The following is an 18,942-nucleotide window of genomic DNA, read 5'->3' as shown; positions in this document are numbered from 1 at the left end:
TGAGAAGTGTCTGTTCATGTCCTTCACCCACTTTTTGATGGGGTTGTTTGTTTTTTTCTTGTAAATTTGTTTGAGTTCATTGTAGATTCTGGATATTAGCCCTTTGTCAGATGAGTAGGTTGCGAAAATTTTCTCCCATTTTGTAGGTTGCCTGTTGACTCTGATGGTAGTTTCTTTTGCTGTGCAGAAGCTCTTTAGTTTAATTAGATCCCATTTGTCAATTTTGTCTTTTGTTGCCATTGCTTTTGGTGTTTTGGACATGAAGTCCTTGCCCATGCCTATGTCCTGAATGGTAATGCCTAGGTTTTCTTCTAGGGCTTTTATGGTTTTAGGTCTAACGTTTAAATCTTTAATCCATCTTGAATTGATTTTTGTATAAGGTGTAAGGAAGGGATCCAGTTTCAGCTTTCTACATATGGCTAGCCAGTTTTCCCAGCACCATTTATTAAATAGGGAATCCTTTCCCCATTGCTTGTTTTTCTCAGGTTTGTCAAAGATCAGATAGTTGTAGGTATGCGGCGTTATTTCTGAGGGCTCTGTTCTGTTCCATTGATCTATATCTCTGTTTTGGTACCAGTACCATGCTGTTTTGGTTACTGTAGCCTTGTAGTATAGTTTGAAGTCAGGTAGTGTGATGCCTCCAGCTTTGTTCTTTTGGCTTAGGATTGACTTGGCGATGCAGGCTCTTTTTTGGTTCCATATAAACTTTAAAGTAGTTTTTTCCAATTCTGTGAATAAAGTCATTGGTAGCTTGATGCGGATGGCATTGAATCTATAAATGACCTTGGGCAGTATGGCCATTTTGACGACATTGATTCTTCCTACCCATGAGCATGGAATGTTCTTCCATTTGTTTGTATCCTCTTTTATTTCCTTGAGCAGTGGTTTGTAGTTCTCCTTGAAGAGGTCCTTCACATCCCTTGTAAGTTGGATTCCTAGGTATTTTATTCTCTTTGAAGCAATTGTGAATGGGAGTTCACTCATGATTTGGCTCTCTGTTTGTCTGTTGTTGGTGTATAAGAATGCTTGTGATTTTTGTACATTGATTTTGTATCCTGAGACTTTGCTGAAGTTGCTTATCAGCTTAAGGAGATTCTGGGCTGAGACAATGGGGTTTTCTAGATATACAATCATGTCATCTGCAAACAGGGACAATTTGACTTCCTCTTTTCCTAATTGAATACCCTTTATTTCCTTCTCCTGCCTAATTGCCCTGGCCAGAACTTCCAACACTATGTTGAATAGGAGTGGTGAGAGAGGACATACCTGTCTTGTGCCAGTTTTCAAAGGGAATGCTTCCAGTTTTTGCCCATTCAGTATGATATTGGCTGTGGGTTTGTCATAGATAGCTCTTATTATTTTGAAATACGTCCCATCAATACCTAATTTATTGAGAGTTTTTAGCATGAAGGGTTGTTGAATTTTGTCAAAGGCTTTTTCTGCATCTATTGAGATAATCATGTGGTTTTTGTCTTTGGCTCTGTTTATATGCTGGATTACATTTATTGATTTGCATATATTGAACCAGCCTTGCATCCCAGGGATGAAGCCCACTTGATCATGGTGGATAAGCTTTTTGATGTGCTGCTGGATTCGGTTTGCCAGTATTTTATTGAGGATTTTTGCATCAATGTTCATCAAGGATATTGGTCTAAAATTCTCTTTTTTGGTTGTGTCTCTGCCCGGCTTTGGTATCAGAATGATGCTGGCCTCATAAAATGAGTTAGGGAGGATTCCCTCTTTTTCTATTGATTGGAATAGTTTCAGAAGGAATGGTACCAGTTCCTCCTTGTACCTCTGGTAGAATTCAGCTGTGAATCCATCTGGTCCTGGACTGTTTTTGGTTGGTAAACTATTGATTATTGCCACAATTTCAGCTCCTGTTATTGGTCTATTCAGAGATTCAACTTCTTCCTGGTTTAGTCTTGGGAGAGTGTATGTGTCGAGGAATTTATCCATTTCTTCTAGATTTTCTAGTTTATTTGCGTAGAGGTGTTTGTAGTATTCTCTGATGGTAGTTTGTATTTCTGTGGGATCGGTGGTGATATCCCCTTTATCATTTTTTATTGTGTCTATTTGATTCTTCTCTCTTTTTTTCTTTATTAGTCTTGCTAGCGGTCTATCAATTTTGTTGATCCTTTCAAAAAACCAGCTCCTGGATTCATTGATTTTTTGAAGGGTTTTTTGTGTCTCTATGTCCTTCAGTTCTGCTCTGATTTTAGTTATTTCTTGCCTTCTGCTAGCTTTTGAATGTGTTTGCTCTTGCTTTTCTAGTTCTTTTAATTGTGATGTTAGGGTGTCAATTTTGGATCTTTCCTGCTTTCTCTTGTGGGCATTTAGTGCTATAAATTTCCCTCTACACACTACTTTGAATGCATCCCAGAGATTCTGGTATGTTGTGTCTTTGTTCTCGTTGGTTTCAAAGAACATCTTTATTTCTGCCTTCATTTCGTTATGTACCCAGTAGTCATTCAGGAGCAGGTTGTTCAGTTTCCATGTAGTTGAGTAGTTTTGAGTGAGATTCTTAATCCTGAGTTCTAGTTTGATTGCAGTGTGGTCTGAGAGACAGTTTGTTATAATTTCTGTTCTTTTACATTTGCTGAGGAGAGCTTTACTTCCAAGTATGTGGTCAATTTTGGAATAGGTGTGGTGTGGTGCTGAGAAGAATGTATATTCTGTTGATTTGGGGTGGAGAGTTCTGCAGATGTCTATTAGGTCCACTTGGTGCAGAGCTGAGTTCAATTCCTGGGTATCCTTGTTGACTTTCTGTCTCATTGATCTGTCTAATGTTGACAGTGGGGTGTTAAATTCTCCCATTATTAATGTGTGGGAGTCTAAGTCTCTTTGTAGGTCACTCAAGACTTGCTTTATGAATCTGGGTGCTCCTATATTGGGTGCATATATATTTAGGATAGTTAGCTCTTTTTGTTGAATTGATCCCTTTACCATTATGTAATGGCCTTCTTTGTCTCTTTTGATCTTTGTTGGTTTAAAGTCTGTTTTATCAGAGACCAGGATTGCAACCCCTGCCTTTTTTTGTTTTCCATTTGCTTGGTAGATCTTCCTCCATCCTTTTATTTTGAGCCTATGTGTGTCTCTGCACGTGAGATGGGTTTCCTGAATACAGCACACTGATGGGTCTTGACTCTTTATCCAATTTGCCAGTCTGTGTCTTTTAATTGGAGAACTTAGTCCATTTACATTTAAAGTTAATATTGTTATGTGTGAATCTGATCCTGTCATTATGATGTTAGCTGGTGATTTTGCTCGTTAGTTGATGCAGTTTCTTCCTAGTCTCGACGGTCTTTACATTTTGGCATGATTTTGCAGCGGCTGGTACCGGTTGTTCCTTTCCATGTTTAGCGCTTCCTTCAGGAGCTCTTTTAGGGCAGGCCTGGTGGTGACAAAATCTCTCAGCATTTGCTTGTCTGTAAAGGATTTTATTTCTCCTTCACTTATGAAGCTTAGTTTGGCTGGATATGAAATTCTGGGTTGAAAATTCTTTTCTTTAAGAATGTTGAATATTGGCCCCCACTCTCTTCTGGCTTGTAGGGTTTCTGCCGAGAGATCCGCTGTTAGTCTGATGGGCTTCCCTTTGAGGGTAACCCGACCTTTCTCTCTGGCTGCCCTTAACATTTTTTCCTTCATTTCAACTTTGGTGAATCTGACAATTATGTGTCTTGGAGTTGCTCTTCTCGAGGAGTATCTTTGTGGCGTTCTCTGTATTTCCTGAATCTGAACGTTGGCCTGCCTTGCTAGATTGGGGACGTTCTCCTGGATAATATCCTGCAGAGTGTTTTCCAACTTGGCTCCATTCTCCCTGTCACTTTCAGGTACACCAATCAGACATAGATTTGGTCTTTTCACATAGTCCCATATTTCTTGGAGGCTTTGCTCATTTCTTTTTATTCTTTTTACTCTAAACTTCCCTTCTTGCTTCATTTCATTAATTTCATCTTCCATCGCTGATACCCTTTCTTCCAGTTGATCGCATCGGCTCCTGAGGCTTCTGCATTCTTCACGTAGTTCTCGAGCCTTGGTTTTCAGCTCCATCAGCTCCTTTAAGCACTTCTCTGTATTGGTTATTCTAGTTATACATTCTTCTAAATTTTTTTCAAAGTTTTCAACTTCTTTGCCTTTGGTTTGAATGTCCTCCCGTAGCTCAGAGTAATTTGATCGTCTGAAGCCTTCTTCTCTCAGCTCGTCAAAGTCATTCTCCATCCAGCTTTGTTCCGTTGCTGGTGAGGAACTGCGTTCCTTTGGAGGAGGAGAGACGCTCTGTGTTTTAGAGTTTCCAGTTTTTCTGTTCTGTTTTTTCCCCATCTTTGTGGTTTTATCTACTTTTGGTCTTTGATGATGGTGATGTACAGATGGGTTTTCGGCGTGGATGTCCTTTCTGTTTGTTAGTTTTCCTTCTAACAGACAGGACCCTCAGCTGCAGGTCTGTTGGAATACCCTGCCGTGTGAGGTGTCAGTGTGCCCCTGCTAGGGGGTGCCTCCCAGTTAGGCTGCTCGGGGGTCAGGGGTCAGGGACCCACTTGAGGAGGCAGTCTGCCAGTTCTGAGATCTCCAGCTGCGTGCTGGGAGAACCACTGCTCTCTTCAAAGCTGTCAGGCAGGGACATATAAGTCTGCAAAGGTTACTGCTGTCTTTTTGTTTGTCTGTGCCCTGCCCCCAGAGGTGGAGCCTACAGTGGCAGGCAGGCCTCCTGGAGCTGTGGTGGGCTCCACCCAGTTCGAGCTTCCCGGCTGCTTTGTTTACCTAAGCAAGCCTGGGCAATGGCAGGCGCCCCTCCCCCAGCCTCGCTGCCGCCTTGCAGTTTGATCTCAGACTGCTGTGCTAGCAATCAGCGAGACTCCGTGGGCGTAGGACCCTCCCAGCCAGGTGTGGGATATAGTCTCGTGGTGTGCCGTTTTTTAAGCCGGTCTGAAAAGTGCAATATTCGGGTGGGAGTGACCCAATTTTCCAGGTGCGTCCGTCACCCCTTTCTTTGACTCGGAAAGGGAACTCCCTGACCCCTTGCGCTTCCCAGGTGAGGCAATGCCTCGCCCTGCTTTGGCTCGCGCACGGTGCACGCACCCACTGGCCTGCGCCCACTGTCTGGCACTCCCTAGTGAGATGAACCCGGTACCTCAGATGGAAATGCAGAAATCACCCGTTTTCTGCGTCGCTCACGCTGGGAGCTGTAGACCGGAGCTGTTCCTATTCGGCCATCTTGGCTCCTCCCCCGAATTAATTCTTGTATAAGGTGTAAGGAAGGGATCCAGTTTCGGCTTTCTACATATGGCTAGCCAGTTTTCCCAGCACCATTTATTAAATAGGGAATCCTTTCCCCATTGCTTGTTTTTCTCAGGTTTGTCAAAGATCAGATAGTTGTAGGTATGCGGCGTTATTTCTGAGGGCTCTGTTCTGTTCCATTGATCTATATCTGTTTTGGTACCAGTACCATGCTATTTTGGTTACTGTAGCCTTGTAGTATAGTTTGAAGTCAGGTAGTGTGGTGCCTCCAGTTTTGTTCTTTTGGCTTAGGATTGTCTTCGCAATGCAGGCTCTTTTTTGGTTCCATATGAACTGTAAAGTAGTTTTTTCCAATTCTGTGAATAAAGTCATTGGTAGCTTGATGGGGATGGCATTGAATCTATAAATTACCTTGGGCAGTATGGCCATTTTCACAATATTGATTCTTCCTATCCATGAGCATGGAATGTTCTTCCATTTGTTTGTATCCTCTTTTATTTCCTTGAGCAGTGGTTTGTAGTTCTCCTTGAAGAGGTCCTTCATATCCCTTGTAAGTTGGATTCCTAGGTATTTTATTCTCTTTGAAGCAATTGTGAATGGGAGTTCACTCATGATTTGGCTTTCTGTTTGTCTGTTATTAGTGTATAGGAAGGCTTGTGATTTTTGTACATTGATTTTGTATCCTGAGACTTTGCTGAAGTTGCTTATCAGCTTAAGGAGATTTTGGCCTGAGACGATGGGGTTTTCTAAATATACAATCATGTCATCTGCAAACAGGGACAATTTGACTTGCTCTTTTCCTAATTGAATACCCTTTATTCCTTTCTCGTGCCTGATTGCCCTGGCCAGAACTTCCAACACTATGTTGAATAGGAGTGGTGGGAGAGGACATACCTGTCTTGTGCCAGTTTTGAAAGGGAATACTTCCAGTTTTTGACCATTCAGTATGATATTGGCTGTGGGTTTGTCATAAATAGCTCTTATTATTTTGAGATACGTCTCATCTATACCTAGTTTATTAAGAGTTTTTAGCATGAAGGGCTGTTGAATTTTGTCAGAGGCCTTCTCTGCATCTATTGAGATAATCATGTGGTTTTTGTCTTTGGTTCTGTTTATATGCTGGATTACGTTTATTGATTTGCATATGTTAAACCAGTCTTACATCCCAGGGATAAAGCCAACTTAATGGAAGTGGATAAGCTTTTTGATGTGCTGCTGGATTCGGTTTGCCAGTATTTTGTTGAGGATTTTTGCATCGATGTTCATCAGGGATATTGGTCTAAAATTCTCTTTTTTTTGTAATGTCTCTGCCAGGCTTTGGTATCAGGATGATGCTGACCTCATAAAATGAGTTAGGGAGGATTCCCTCTTTTTCTATTGATCGGAATAGTTTCAGAAGGAATGGTACCAGCTCCTCTTTGTACCTCTGGTAGAATTCAGCTGTGAATCCGTCTGGTCCTGGACTTTTTTTGGTTGGTAGGCTATTGATTATTGCCTCAATTTCAGAGCCTGTTATTGATCTATTGAGGGATTCAGCTTCTTCCTGGTTTAGTCTTGGGAGGGTGTATGTGTCCAGGAATTTATCCATTTCTTCTAGACTTTCTAGTTTATTTGCATAGAGGTGTTTATAGTATTCTCTGGTGGTAGTTTGTATTTCTGTGGGATCGGTGGTGATATCCCCTTTATCATTTTTTATTGCGTCTATTTGATTCTTCTCTCTTTTCTTCATTAGTCTTGCTAGCGGTCTGTTTTGTTGATCTTTTCAAAAAACCAGCTCCTGGATTCGTTGATTTTTTGAAGGGTTTTTGTGTCTCTGTCTCCTTCAGTTCTGCTCTGATTTTAGTTATTCTTGCCTTCTGCTAGCTTTTGAATGTGTTTGCTCTTGCTTCTCTAGTTCTTTTAATTGTGATGTTAGGGTGTCAATTTTAGATCTTTCTTGCTTTCTCTTGTGGGCGTTTAGTGCTATAAATTTCCCTCTACACACTGCTTTAAATGTGTCCCAGAGATTCTGGTATGTTGTGTCTTTGTTCTCATTGGTTTCAAAGAACATCTTTATTTCCGCCTTCATTTCATTATGTACTCAGTAGTCATTCAGGAGCAGGTTGTTCAGTTTCCATGTAGTTGAGTAGTTTTGAGTGAGTTTCTTAATCCTGAGTGCTAGTTTGATTGCAGTGTGGTCTGAGAGACAGTTTGTTATAATTTCTGTTCTTTTACATTTGCTGAGGAGTGTTTTACTTCCAACTATGTGGTCAATTTTGGAATAAGTGCAATGTGGTGCTGAGAAGAATGTATATTCTGTTGATTTGGGGTGGAGAGTTCTGTAGATGTCTATTAGGTCCACTTGGTGCAGAGCTGAGTTCAATTCCTGGATATCCTTATTATCTTTCTGTCTCATTGATCTGTCTAATGTTGACAGTGGGGTGTTAAAGTCTCCCATTATTATTGTGTGGAAGTCTAAGTCTCTTTGTAGGTCTCTAAGGACTTGCTTTATGAATCTGGGTGCTCCTGTATTGGGTGCATATATATTTAGGATAGTTAGCTCTTCTTGTTGAATTGATCCCTTTACCATTATGTAATGGCCTTCTTTGTCTCTTTTGATCTTTGTTAGTTTAAAGTCTGTTTTATCAGAGACTAGGGTTGCAACCTCTGTTTTTTTTTCGTTTTCCATTTGCTTGGTAGATCTTCCTCCATCCCTTTATTTTGAGCCGATGTGTGTCTCTGCATGTGAGATGGGTCTGCTGAATACAGCACACTGATGGGTCTTGACTCTTTATCCAATTTGCCAGTCTGTGTCTTTTAATTGGAGCAATTAGCCCATTTACATTTAAGGTTAATATTGTTATGTGTGAATTTGATCCTGTCATGACGTTAGCTGGTTATTTTGCTTGTTAGTTGATGCAGAAAAGCTGAAAATTCTAAAAATCAGAGCGCCTCTTCTCCTCCAAGGGAACGCAGCTCCTCGCCAGCAACGGAACAAAGCTGGACAGAGAATGACTTTGACAAATTGAGAGAAGAAGGCTTCAGACGATAGATAATAAACTTCTCTGAGCTAAAGGAGGATGTTTGAATACATCGCAAAGAAGCTAAAAACCTTGAAAAAAGATTAAATGGCTAACTAGAATAAACAGCATAGAGAAGAACTTAAATGACCTGATGGAGCTGAAAACCATGGCACAGGAACTATGTGATGCATGCACAAGCTTCAGTAGCCAATTTGATCAAGTGGAAGAAAGAGTATCAGTGATTGAAGATCAAATGAATGAAATGAAGCAAGAAGAGAAGTTTAGAGAAAAAAGAGTAAAAAGAAACGAACAAAGCCTCCAAGAAACATGGGACTATGTGAAAAGACCAAATCTATGTCTGATTGGTGTACCTGAAAGTGACGGGGAGAATGGAACCAAGTTGGAAAACACTCTGCAGGATATTATCCAGAATATCCCCAACCTAGCAAGGCAGGCCAACATTCAAATTCACGAAATACAGAGAACGCCACAAAGATACTCGAGAAGAGCAACTCCAAGACACACAATTGTCAGATTCACCAAAGTTGAAATGAAGGAAAAAATGTTAAGGGCAGCCAGAGAGAAAGGTCGGGTTACCCTCAAAGGGAAGCCCATCAGACTAACAGCTGATCTCTCGGTAGAAACTTTACAAGCCAGAAGAGAGTGGGGGCCAATATTCATCATTCTTAAAGAAAAGAAATTTCAACCCAGAATTTCATATCCGGCCAAACTAAGCTTCATAAGTGAAGGAGAAGTAAAATCCTTTACAGACAAGCAAATGCTGAGAGATTTTGTCACCACCAGGCCTGCCTTACAAGAGCTCCTGAAGGAAGCACTAAACATGGAAAGGAACAACCAGTACCAGCCACTGCAAAAACATGCCAAATTGTAAAGACCGTCGATGCTAGGAAGAGACTGCATCAACTAATGATGATGTACTTTTAAAGAATGATTAATTAACTAATTCTTAATCTTATAATCATTACTTTTCTGATATTTTTTACCACAGAGAGAAGTCAAAATAAATAGTACCTTATTGGTCTTATATTCCAACAGTAGCTTCCTTTTCTTTTAAACAAGACTTATCTCTGATCTGTTTTTTTCTCAGGATTAAAAACTTAAAGAGCTCATTATCATTGACTTAAAATACCATAAGTGTCACTTGAGGTCAGGAGTTCAAGACCAGCCTGATCAACATGGTGAAACCTTGTTTCTACTAAAAATACAAAAATTAGCCAGGCGTGGTGGCAGGTGCATGCAATCCCAGCTACTCAGGAGGCTGAGGCAAGAGAATTGCTTGAACCCAGGAGACAGAGGTTGCAGTGAGCCAAGATCGCACCACTGCACTCCAACCTGCATGACTAAGTGAGACCCCATCTCAACAACAAAAAAAAACCATAAGTGAATTCACACCTATTTAGTACTATTGAAATAACCCTGCCAGTTTGAACCTACAGTGCTCAGATTTAGGTCTAGATTGTATCTACAATATACATCACTAAATTTCTCTTAAGGAGTAGTCTTTAAGACAGCATGGCCTGTTCCCGCCCTGATCCGTGTGCACATGCATGACCATATGTAAGAGTCAGGCAGACCAACAGGCAGACAGCTTCAGAGATAGGCCTATATGTACTTACTGATTTAAGAGTAACATTGTATTTAACTGGAATCTGTTTTCATGGAACTCTTCAAGACTTAGAAAACCTTGTAATTTTTACTGACCTAATTTGACAAATGACTTTGTTGTCTTTGTGTAAGTCTCATCTTGAACCAACCCCACCAGGAAGTTTGTAACCTAGTAAAGACAAACTGACCAAAGGGTAAGAATAAAGATAAATGAATAAACCCATTTATGTTGACCAAGAAAGATAACTCCCACAGCTTCCAAGTAATACATCTTTTTCAGTACTTGAATAAAGAAAATTTGGCCAGATACGGTGGCTCACATCTGTAATCCCAGTGCTTTGGGAGGCCAGGGTGGGAGGATCATTTGACCCCAGGAGTTGGAGGTTACAGTGAGCTGTGATCACACCACTGCGCTCTAGCCTGGGTGACAGAGCAAGACCCTGTCTCAAAACTAAAAAAAAAAGTGTATGTGTGTGTGTATGTGTATTTCTTTTTTTACTAGAAGCAAGTGTAGTTTTAAGATATTCTTATTGTCTAGATGTGTGCAGTGCAACATTAATAAATATTAGTAATAAATTTTAAGCCTGAAGAGCTTACAGATTTTGCCATAATAAAAATAATTATAAAGTATTTCACAAAGCATGAAGTATTACCTACTAAGTAGAATCTTATATAAGTAGTGACTTTGCTTTATCACTTATTTATTTATTCAGCCAGCAGTTACTGTTGATAGGTACTTTGTGCCAAGCACTATGTGAAGACTCTGGGGTCAGAGTACTCATGGTCTAGTAAAGAGGATGATGAATTCCCACTAGTTATAAAAGTAGAAGTAGCAGCTCTTCAGCTCTCCAGTTTGGATTGGAGATCAAGTTTCTGTTAACTTGTCAAAGGGAATCCTAGAATTTGGGTTTAGGGAGTAGTGACAAATAATTCTATTTTATAATAAGGAATACTAGAGTATCCTACACTATTTCTTGGAGTATCTAAACTGAATGCCAATATTGATCTGCCAACTAGAAGAGTATAATTCCCTTTCCTGAAGTAACTAAATAAGGTATTTTTCCCGTTTGTGCTTTAGCAGGGTTTCCAGACATAGTTTGGGTTAACTAATATGGTTATATGGGTTTTAAAGGTAGCCAGAAAAACAAAAAGGAAAAAACTCTAGTTCAGTCTTTATGACCCAGTTGCTTTTTATCACTAAAATGTGAAATTAGTGTGAGTGAATATTGAGGGAATTTTTATTTATTTATTTATTTATTTATTTATTTATTTATTTATTTTTTCGAGACAGAGTCTCGCTATGTCACCCAGGCTGGAGTGCAGTGGCGGGATCTCGGCTCAGTGCAATCTCCACCTCCCAGGTTCACGCCATTCTCCTGCCTCAGCCTCCCGAGTAGCTGGGACTATAGGCGCCTGCCACCACGCCCCACTAATTTTTTGTATTTTTTTTAGTAGAGATGGGGTTTCACTCTGTTAGCCAAGATGGTCTCAATCTCCTGACCTCGTGATCCGCCCGCCTCGGCCTCCCAAAGTGCTGGGATTACAGGCAGGAGCCACCGCACCTGGCCTATTGAGGGATTTTGACAACATAAAGGAACATCCTCTAGGCCATTTCCTAACCAGGAGACTGGCAGGAAATGAGATGTTTGTAACATGTTTGATGAGAGAGAGCAATGAAGGGGTACTTGAAAGGAGAAAGAATGAGAAAAGAAGTGTAGCAGAGCTGGACTGAATTTGGTCCTAGTGGTGGCAGTGGCAGTGGCAGTGGCGCTGGCCAAATGCTGTTAAAAATAACAAGACGGCCGGGCGTGGTGGCTCATGCCTGTAATCCCAGAACTTTGGGAGGCCAATGCAGGCAGATCACGAGGTCACGAGTTCGAGACCAGCCTGGCCAACATAGTGAAACGCTGTCTCTACTAAAAATACAAAAATTAGCTGGTGTAGTGGCACGTGCCTATAGTCCCAGCTACTCAGGAGGCTGAGGTGGGAGAATCGCTTGAACCCGGGAGACAGAGGTTGCAGTGAGCCAAGACCACACCATTGCACTCCAGCCTGGGTGACAGAGTGGGACTCCGTCTCAAAAAAAAAAAAAAAAAAATGATAGCAAGTCATATGTTAATTGCTCCTTCACATGAGTAAAGTGTTTTCACATTTATTATTCTGTTTGATTCTTATAGCAGGCTTTATTTTAATTGAAGCCCTGAGATTAAGTGATTTCCCTAACAATAGCTTTTTTGTGTTTATGTTTGTTTTTGTTTCTGTTTTTGTGTTTTTGAGACAGGGTCTCACTGTCACCCAGGCTGGAGTGCAGTGGTGCGATCTTGGCTCACTGCAACCTCTGCCTCCCAGGTTCAAGTGATCCTTGTGCCTCAGCCACCCAAGTAGCTGGGATTTTAGGCACGTGCCACCATGCCTGGCTAATTTTTGTGTTTTTTGTAGAGACGGGGTTTCACCATGTTGCTTAGCCTGGTCTCGAACTCCTGGGCTCAAGATAACCCACCACAGCCTCCCTAAGTGCTGGGATTATAGGTGTCAGCCACAGCACCAACCCCTAACCATAGCTTTTTTGACATAGCTAGACCGTAAGCCAGTGCCTACACCCCAGTCATTACTTATTACATTGGTAGGCATCTTAGAATTTACAAATAATTTTTATATATGTTATCTTATTTGACTGTTCTAACAACCATAGAGGTAGGCAAAAAATATTATTATCCCCATTTTAAACAAATCATCAAGGTGAAAAAACCTGTATCATCTTGTTTGATTTCAGCAAGTAGTTTCAATTAAAGATGTATGCAAACATTGCTTCATGCTTAAGTCAACTGTAGATTGTTTTTTAAGCAAAAGATGCAGATTTTGTGTGCTTTCTACTATTTTTGGTAATCTCTCACTTACAGATTTATGTGATCAGTTTGGCTGAACCCCGTCTGCCCCTGCAGCTGGATGATGCTGTTCGGCCTGAGGCAGAAGGAGAAGAGGTAAAAATTATACTTATGAAATATTATGCTTCCTCTGTATATTTAGTTTGCAAAACATTGAAAACCTGATGTACTAAGGGTGTCTGTGAATTGATTTTGAGCTCCGTTGTTATTTAAACTTACTCTTAAAATCAGCAATTCTCAAACCTTTTGGTATCGAGTTGCCTTTCACATTATTAAAAATAATTAAGAACCCTACAAGCTTTTGTTTTTATTGGTATATATATCAATATTTACAGTATTGGGAATTAAAACAAATTTTTAAATATTTATTACTTTATTAAAAGTTATATATACATTGCATACATGTTTGCATATGTAGTATTATGTAAATAATGAAGCTAATGACATTTTATGAAAAAATTACAGTTGTCCAAAGCAAAAAATAATTATTGTTAAGAGTGACATTGTATTTAGCAGTCCATTGCCTTAACCACTCAGCTACCTCATCCTTCGGATGACATTCTGTTTATATAACCACAATTCTTTGTAATTTCTGGCTTAATAGACAACTAGATTCTCATATTGCCTCTGCATTCATTCTATTGTGATAATACACATCATAGAATCTTTAGCAGACTGCTCAGTATACTCATGAAGAGTGAAAAACAAAAAGTATTATTATGAAAAAGTAAGTTTGACTTCATCAACTTCTGGAAAGTCTCAGGGACCTTCACTGCTCCCCAGACCACATTTTGAGAACCACTACTCTATGTCAGCTTTTATCTGTTCCTTCAACCTTGGGCTAGCAGGTTAAATCCAGGAATCAATGAAGAAGTGGGTGGTTAATTTTTCTTATATCCCAATAATGAGGCAAGGCTTTGAGGGGTGGAGGAGGGAAAGAAACCATTAATATCTGTTCATTCTTTGTCTTCTTTCCATCTGTCTTTTAACACTAACTTCTCTGGCCACACTTTGTGTTTCTACCATTATCTGATTTTCGGGCATAATATTAACGTACACATATCCTACTCAATTAAAAGTAAACATGGCTTCTAAAAGTATTTTTTGTGCTCTTCAAAATATTAGTAAAATTTATTTTTTTCTTTTCTTTTCTTTTTTTTTTAGGAAGGAAGAGCTACTGTTAACCAGGATACAAGATTAGACAACAGAGTCATTGATCTTAGGGTATGCCTCATTTATTTATTAAGTGAAGCAATTATGCCGCATTAGAGAGGGGCAGGGATACCATACCTGTCTCAGGCTTATAAAGCTAAATGGTATTTGCCTGACTGTAAGTATGATAATACAGGAAACAATTTCCTTTTCTGACTGACCCTTCCCCTAAAAAGAATTGCAGGCAACAGGAGCGGTTAAATACTAGTTAACAGGATATTGACTTTCTTTGTTTTAAAATGACAAATGAATTTGAAGCCAGTAAATGATCTTGCTTCCAGGTGATATCTTTTTTAGACAAGTTATTCAGCAAGTAGAAATATAACCGTTAATATCACTACAAAGTTATGAAAAAAATTACATGCACATTTGAGATCAACCAGGTGCAGATGAGTAATTAATGCTTCAATCCTTTGAATTTGATTGGAGCACCAAATTAAAAATATAGAAGCAGTTGGCTCTGGTGGTTTATGCAGTAGTCTCATGGGTCTTCTGTTTCTCTTTCTGGTTTGGTTGCAAGTGAAAGAGAGTTTAGTGGTTTCATCATTATTGTAGTAAAACCATTGCATCTTTCTTTCTTAATATTTTGACCACATCTTCCTTTTTTACTTAAATATTCTAGTCAAGCTCAAATTTTTTGTCACCTTAAGAGTTCTTCTTGGCTCTTCTACCATCATGTGAGTCTACCCTTATTATATACTCACGTTATTCCTAATTATTTGCTTTTTGTCTTTTACCTTTTCCATTTTAATTTGTATAGGAAAAGCAAGCAGTAATCCAAAGTCCTCTTGATACTACCTAGAAACCTCAGGTTTTTCATGTATGTTGGCCACAGGAGTGAGACATCATTCTTTATTTATTTGCCCTTGCTAGTTGTTCACACAAGTTATTGGTTTGTGCCTCTAGAATTTGACCTGAGGAGTTTTTGGATTTTGGGTTGTATTGTTTTGTTTAAATTCATTGCCACCATTGAAAAATGGGTTTTCACATTAAAATCTGGATGACACTTCTTAAAAAGAGGAGAATCTGGAACATGAGCTAGCATGCTAGACGGGACATATACAGGATTCTTACACTGTCTTGCTTTGCCCTGCACCACCCAGCAAATATCATTCATTTCATTCATTCATGTTATTTGGCCCTTGCAAGCATTCACATGCTTAACTCTTACTTTGACTTTACATTTTGGGAGATGTTGTGTACATTAGTAACTTTAAGTTTTTAAGCACCTTAGTGTCCTTCTAAACTACTGTCTTGGTTTGGTGCAGTGTCTCACACCTGTAATCCCAACACTTTGGGAGCCTGAGGTGGGAAGAATGCTTGAGCACACGAGTTTAAAACCAGCCTGGGCAACATGGCAAGACCCCTGTCTCCTTAAAAAATTTAAAAATTAGCCAAGTATGATGGCATGCATCTGTGGTCCCAGCTACTCAGGAGGCTGAAGCAGGAGGATTGCTTGAGCCCAGGAGGTTGAGTCTGCAGTGAACTGTGTTTGTACCACTGCACTCCAGTCTGGGCAACAGAGCAAGATCCTGTCTCAACAAATAAAAAATAAACTACTATCTAATTTAGTCCCCAACTAGCTCTTTCATAGACTCTCAGCAAAGTCAAGGGTTAAAGAATTTGGGAATAAAAGGCAAAATTGCCATTCTTCTTCTATAATACAAACGTTCTAAGATATATCCTCCGTCAGGTTCTAGTGTAGCCTAACTTTTTTCTCGTATATGAATTGTTTTCTCTCTGAACTTTACAGGCAGGTGCCCTGATTAAAAATACTTCACCTTCCAGCCCCCAAGAAGGTTAAAGCAATTTTCATTCCTAGAAAAGTGAATTAAAATGTCTTTGGCACCCTTTTCATACATAGCACTCACATAACTCATATTCCAGATTGGCACGGCAAATTAGCTTCATCCTCATAGGTTAGCAGGTTGTTAGGAGGGTTTTCTCAGAACCTATTCAGGAGAGTTCCCTTTAGATCAGAATTGTCCCCTTTATTTCACCTCACTCTTAGGTACAGGTGAAGGTTGTCCTAGGAGTAAATGTTAGTCTTCCCTCTTGAGAATCATTGTTTAAGTACTTTTCCCAAATACAAATGGATTCGTTGGTTCAAAATTAGTCTATTTCTTTTATTTCTTTATCTAGACCCCCTGTACTATAGCTAGTCTACAAAATATTTATTATGTTCGTATTACAGGTTTCTTATACTGTGGAATATGTATTGGTCATCTTCAAAGAACACATCATTTTGTTGGGGAGATAAGACTAGTAGTGTGAGGTCTCCTTAATAGGGATGCCCTCCCTTGGGTTGCCAGGTAAGCATAGAAACTGAGCCATCTTTAAAGGTGAATCATCAGCTCTTTTTTGCTACTTGGTTTCACATGCCAAGGGGATAGACAATTCAGGACTCATGGGCATCCTAACCCTTGAGACCCCATGGCTTTCCTAAAGTTCTCTTTGTTTGCTAATACACCACATTATCCTCAGTGCTACCTCTGAAATCACACTATCAAATAGCCCCTACTATGTAATTCTGTAACTTTTTTTCCTGAATGTTTAGGTCTATTTTGGCATGCAGGGATTAAGAAAATAGCTATCTGAGCATATATTTTATAGTTCACTAACGAACCGTACTTTGACCCTGTGGGTTAATGAATGAAAAGTATCTGCTGTTATGGTGTGGTTTCATCTTATCAATTACATATTTTTGTTTTGAAATTTGTCACCTTTGTCTTCACCATTCTTTTCTCTTGGACAGACTGTTAGCCCCTTAACTCATGTACTTGCCTTGACTTAAGTTACCAGTCTGTCCAAGAGAAAAGAATTACATTCATGGCAAATGCCCCCAGTCAGGCACAACATACCACATACATAATATTCTTGATGAGCTTAAAGTAGCCACACAGCACTCAGGGCAGCCTCCACTAACTGATTGGAAATAAGCCTATTTGCCATATCTCCCTGAAACTTTCTATTAACAAAGCCACAAAACGCTTAAACAAAGAAAAATTAGATAATATCAATAGCCCATCTTCTAACACATTGCCTAGCTCATTACTTTCAATACATATTTTCCAAACTAAAAATTAAAGTCTCAACTCTTTAAGAGAAGTTTCATAATTTTGTAGTATAAGAGATTATCCTGGCAATATAGTTTTGATGCCAATATATTGAAACTTATATGACATTTCAGTGGTTTTGCAGTGTTTTCCCAAGTATGGTACCTTTACCACTGAAGGTACACAGTGATTTCTGGGTGTTAAACGGATGAACATTTTTTATTTTAATAGCTATACAATATAACCAGCAAATAAAATCCATGTTTTCATGGATATTATTGCTTAGAGTTAGTTAAGTTTTAAAATGTGATTTAAAGGAAAATATTAAGTACTCGTACAAGAGATACCCAGTATGACAGAAATGATAGTAGAAGGCAAAAGACAAGTTTAAGAAATGCTGGTTTGTGTCAGCAGTGGGCAGAAAATTGGGGACTCGGGGCTGCCATGAGAATGATAGGTGTTTGATCACCACAGCTGTAGGAGTTCTTTGAAAGTAGATCTGGACATTTTGAAATAGTCAAGGGGAGGTGTCCTCAGGGATGTCATAACTGTTGACCTCAAGACCAATGCATCAGTTAGAAAAACATTTTAAGGATGTTCAGCACTGCTGAGCACAGGGTCCCTCCATAGGACATACATACTTGATCTGCTAGTGTTTTTGTCGTATGTTAGAATGAATGAATATGTGTTGGAATGTCTTGACACAGTTAACCTGAACACATACAGCTGGAATCCCCCTGTTGCAATTGTTATTATATGTAATATAATAGCAATTGCAGACAGCTTGGATTCTTTCTCACAGATATTCCTTTTGTTCAGTTAGAAATTCTACATAATTCTGGCCGAGCACAGTGGATCACTTGAGGTCAGGAATTCAAGACCAGCCTGGCCAACATGGTGAAACCCCGTCTCTACTTAAAATACAAAAATTAGCCAGGCGTGGTGGCGGGCACCTGTAATCCCAGCTACTCAGGAGGCAGAGGTTGTAGTGATCCAAGATCACGCCATTGCACTCTAGGCTGGGCGACAAGAAAGAAATTCCATCTCAAAAAAAAAAAAAAAGGAAAAAGAAATTCTACGTAAATCTGGCCAGGCGTGGTGGCTCATGCCTGTAATCCCAGCACTTTGGGAGGCTGAGGCGGGTGGATCACTTGAGGTCAGGAGTTCAAGACCAGCCTGGCCAACATGGCGAAACCCGGTCTCTACTAAAAATACAGAAAAATTAGCCAGGCATGGTGGCATGTGCCTGTAGTCCCAGCTACTCAGGAGGCTGAAATCACACCACTGCACTCCAGCTTGGGCAACAGAGTAAGCCTCCATCTCAAAAAAAAAAAAAAAAAAAAAAAAAAGTTCTACATAAATCTGATTTTTTAAAATAATAGTTCCCTTTGGAATTAAATCAGGTATCATTTTAGAAATGTCTTTCCCACTGCCTTTTCTACTATCTCTCCTGACCCCTAGTCCAGCTTCACAGTAGTGTCTCTGTAACCTAATAAACCATAAATGAACAGGAATTCTCTACAGCCATTAAAAGCAAAAGATAGAGTGGGTATCTTAACTAAGATGATAACTTAAATAGGTATTTTTAAAAGCTACAAGTCTAATACAACATGGAAGTAATTTGTTGTGAGGATTGTAAGGCGCTAAGTACTATTAAAGATTGCTGTATAAAGTTTGGGTTTGTTTGAATTTTTGTCTCCTATCGAAATTCTTTCTCTCAACACCCTTACTTCTCTCCGTGTACCTGCCTCTCTTCTCCACAAAAGATATAATTTTGCTTTTTAGTGCTATGAGGACCTCAGGGAAAGAATTCTATAAATGCAGAATATTGTTTTTCCCTTTATTTCAGATCTTTCACATAATACAGAATAGCAGTGTTTTAATTTTAATAACCATACTTTTGGGAAGTTTGCTATAGAATTT

At 39.5% G+C, this 18,942-nt stretch overlaps 1 protein-coding gene across 2 annotated transcripts in view; it reads left to right on the top strand.

Annotated features, from left to right (window-relative positions):
* Window positions 1-18,942, top strand: part of DARS1 (aspartyl-tRNA synthetase 1) — an 84,611-nt gene that overhangs the window by 45,080 nt on the left and 20,589 nt on the right. For both annotated transcript variants that reach the window (XM_019022519.4, XM_019022518.4), the window contains exons 6-7: window positions 12,767-12,847; window positions 13,916-13,975. In XM_019022519.4, the coding sequence (XP_018878064.2) occupies window positions 12,767-12,847; window positions 13,916-13,975 (141 nt within the window). The remainder of the gene's footprint in view (window positions 1-12,766; window positions 12,848-13,915; window positions 13,976-18,942) is intronic.

This window comes from Gorilla gorilla, chromosome 11 (genome assembly GCF_029281585.2).
Source record: "Gorilla gorilla gorilla isolate KB3781 chromosome 11, NHGRI_mGorGor1-v2.1_pri, whole genome shotgun sequence".
NCBI lineage: Eukaryota > Metazoa > Chordata > Mammalia > Primates > Hominidae > Gorilla > Gorilla gorilla.
The sequence above is the reverse complement of the archived record's forward strand: the minus strand, read 5'-3'. Positions and strand labels throughout refer to the sequence as shown.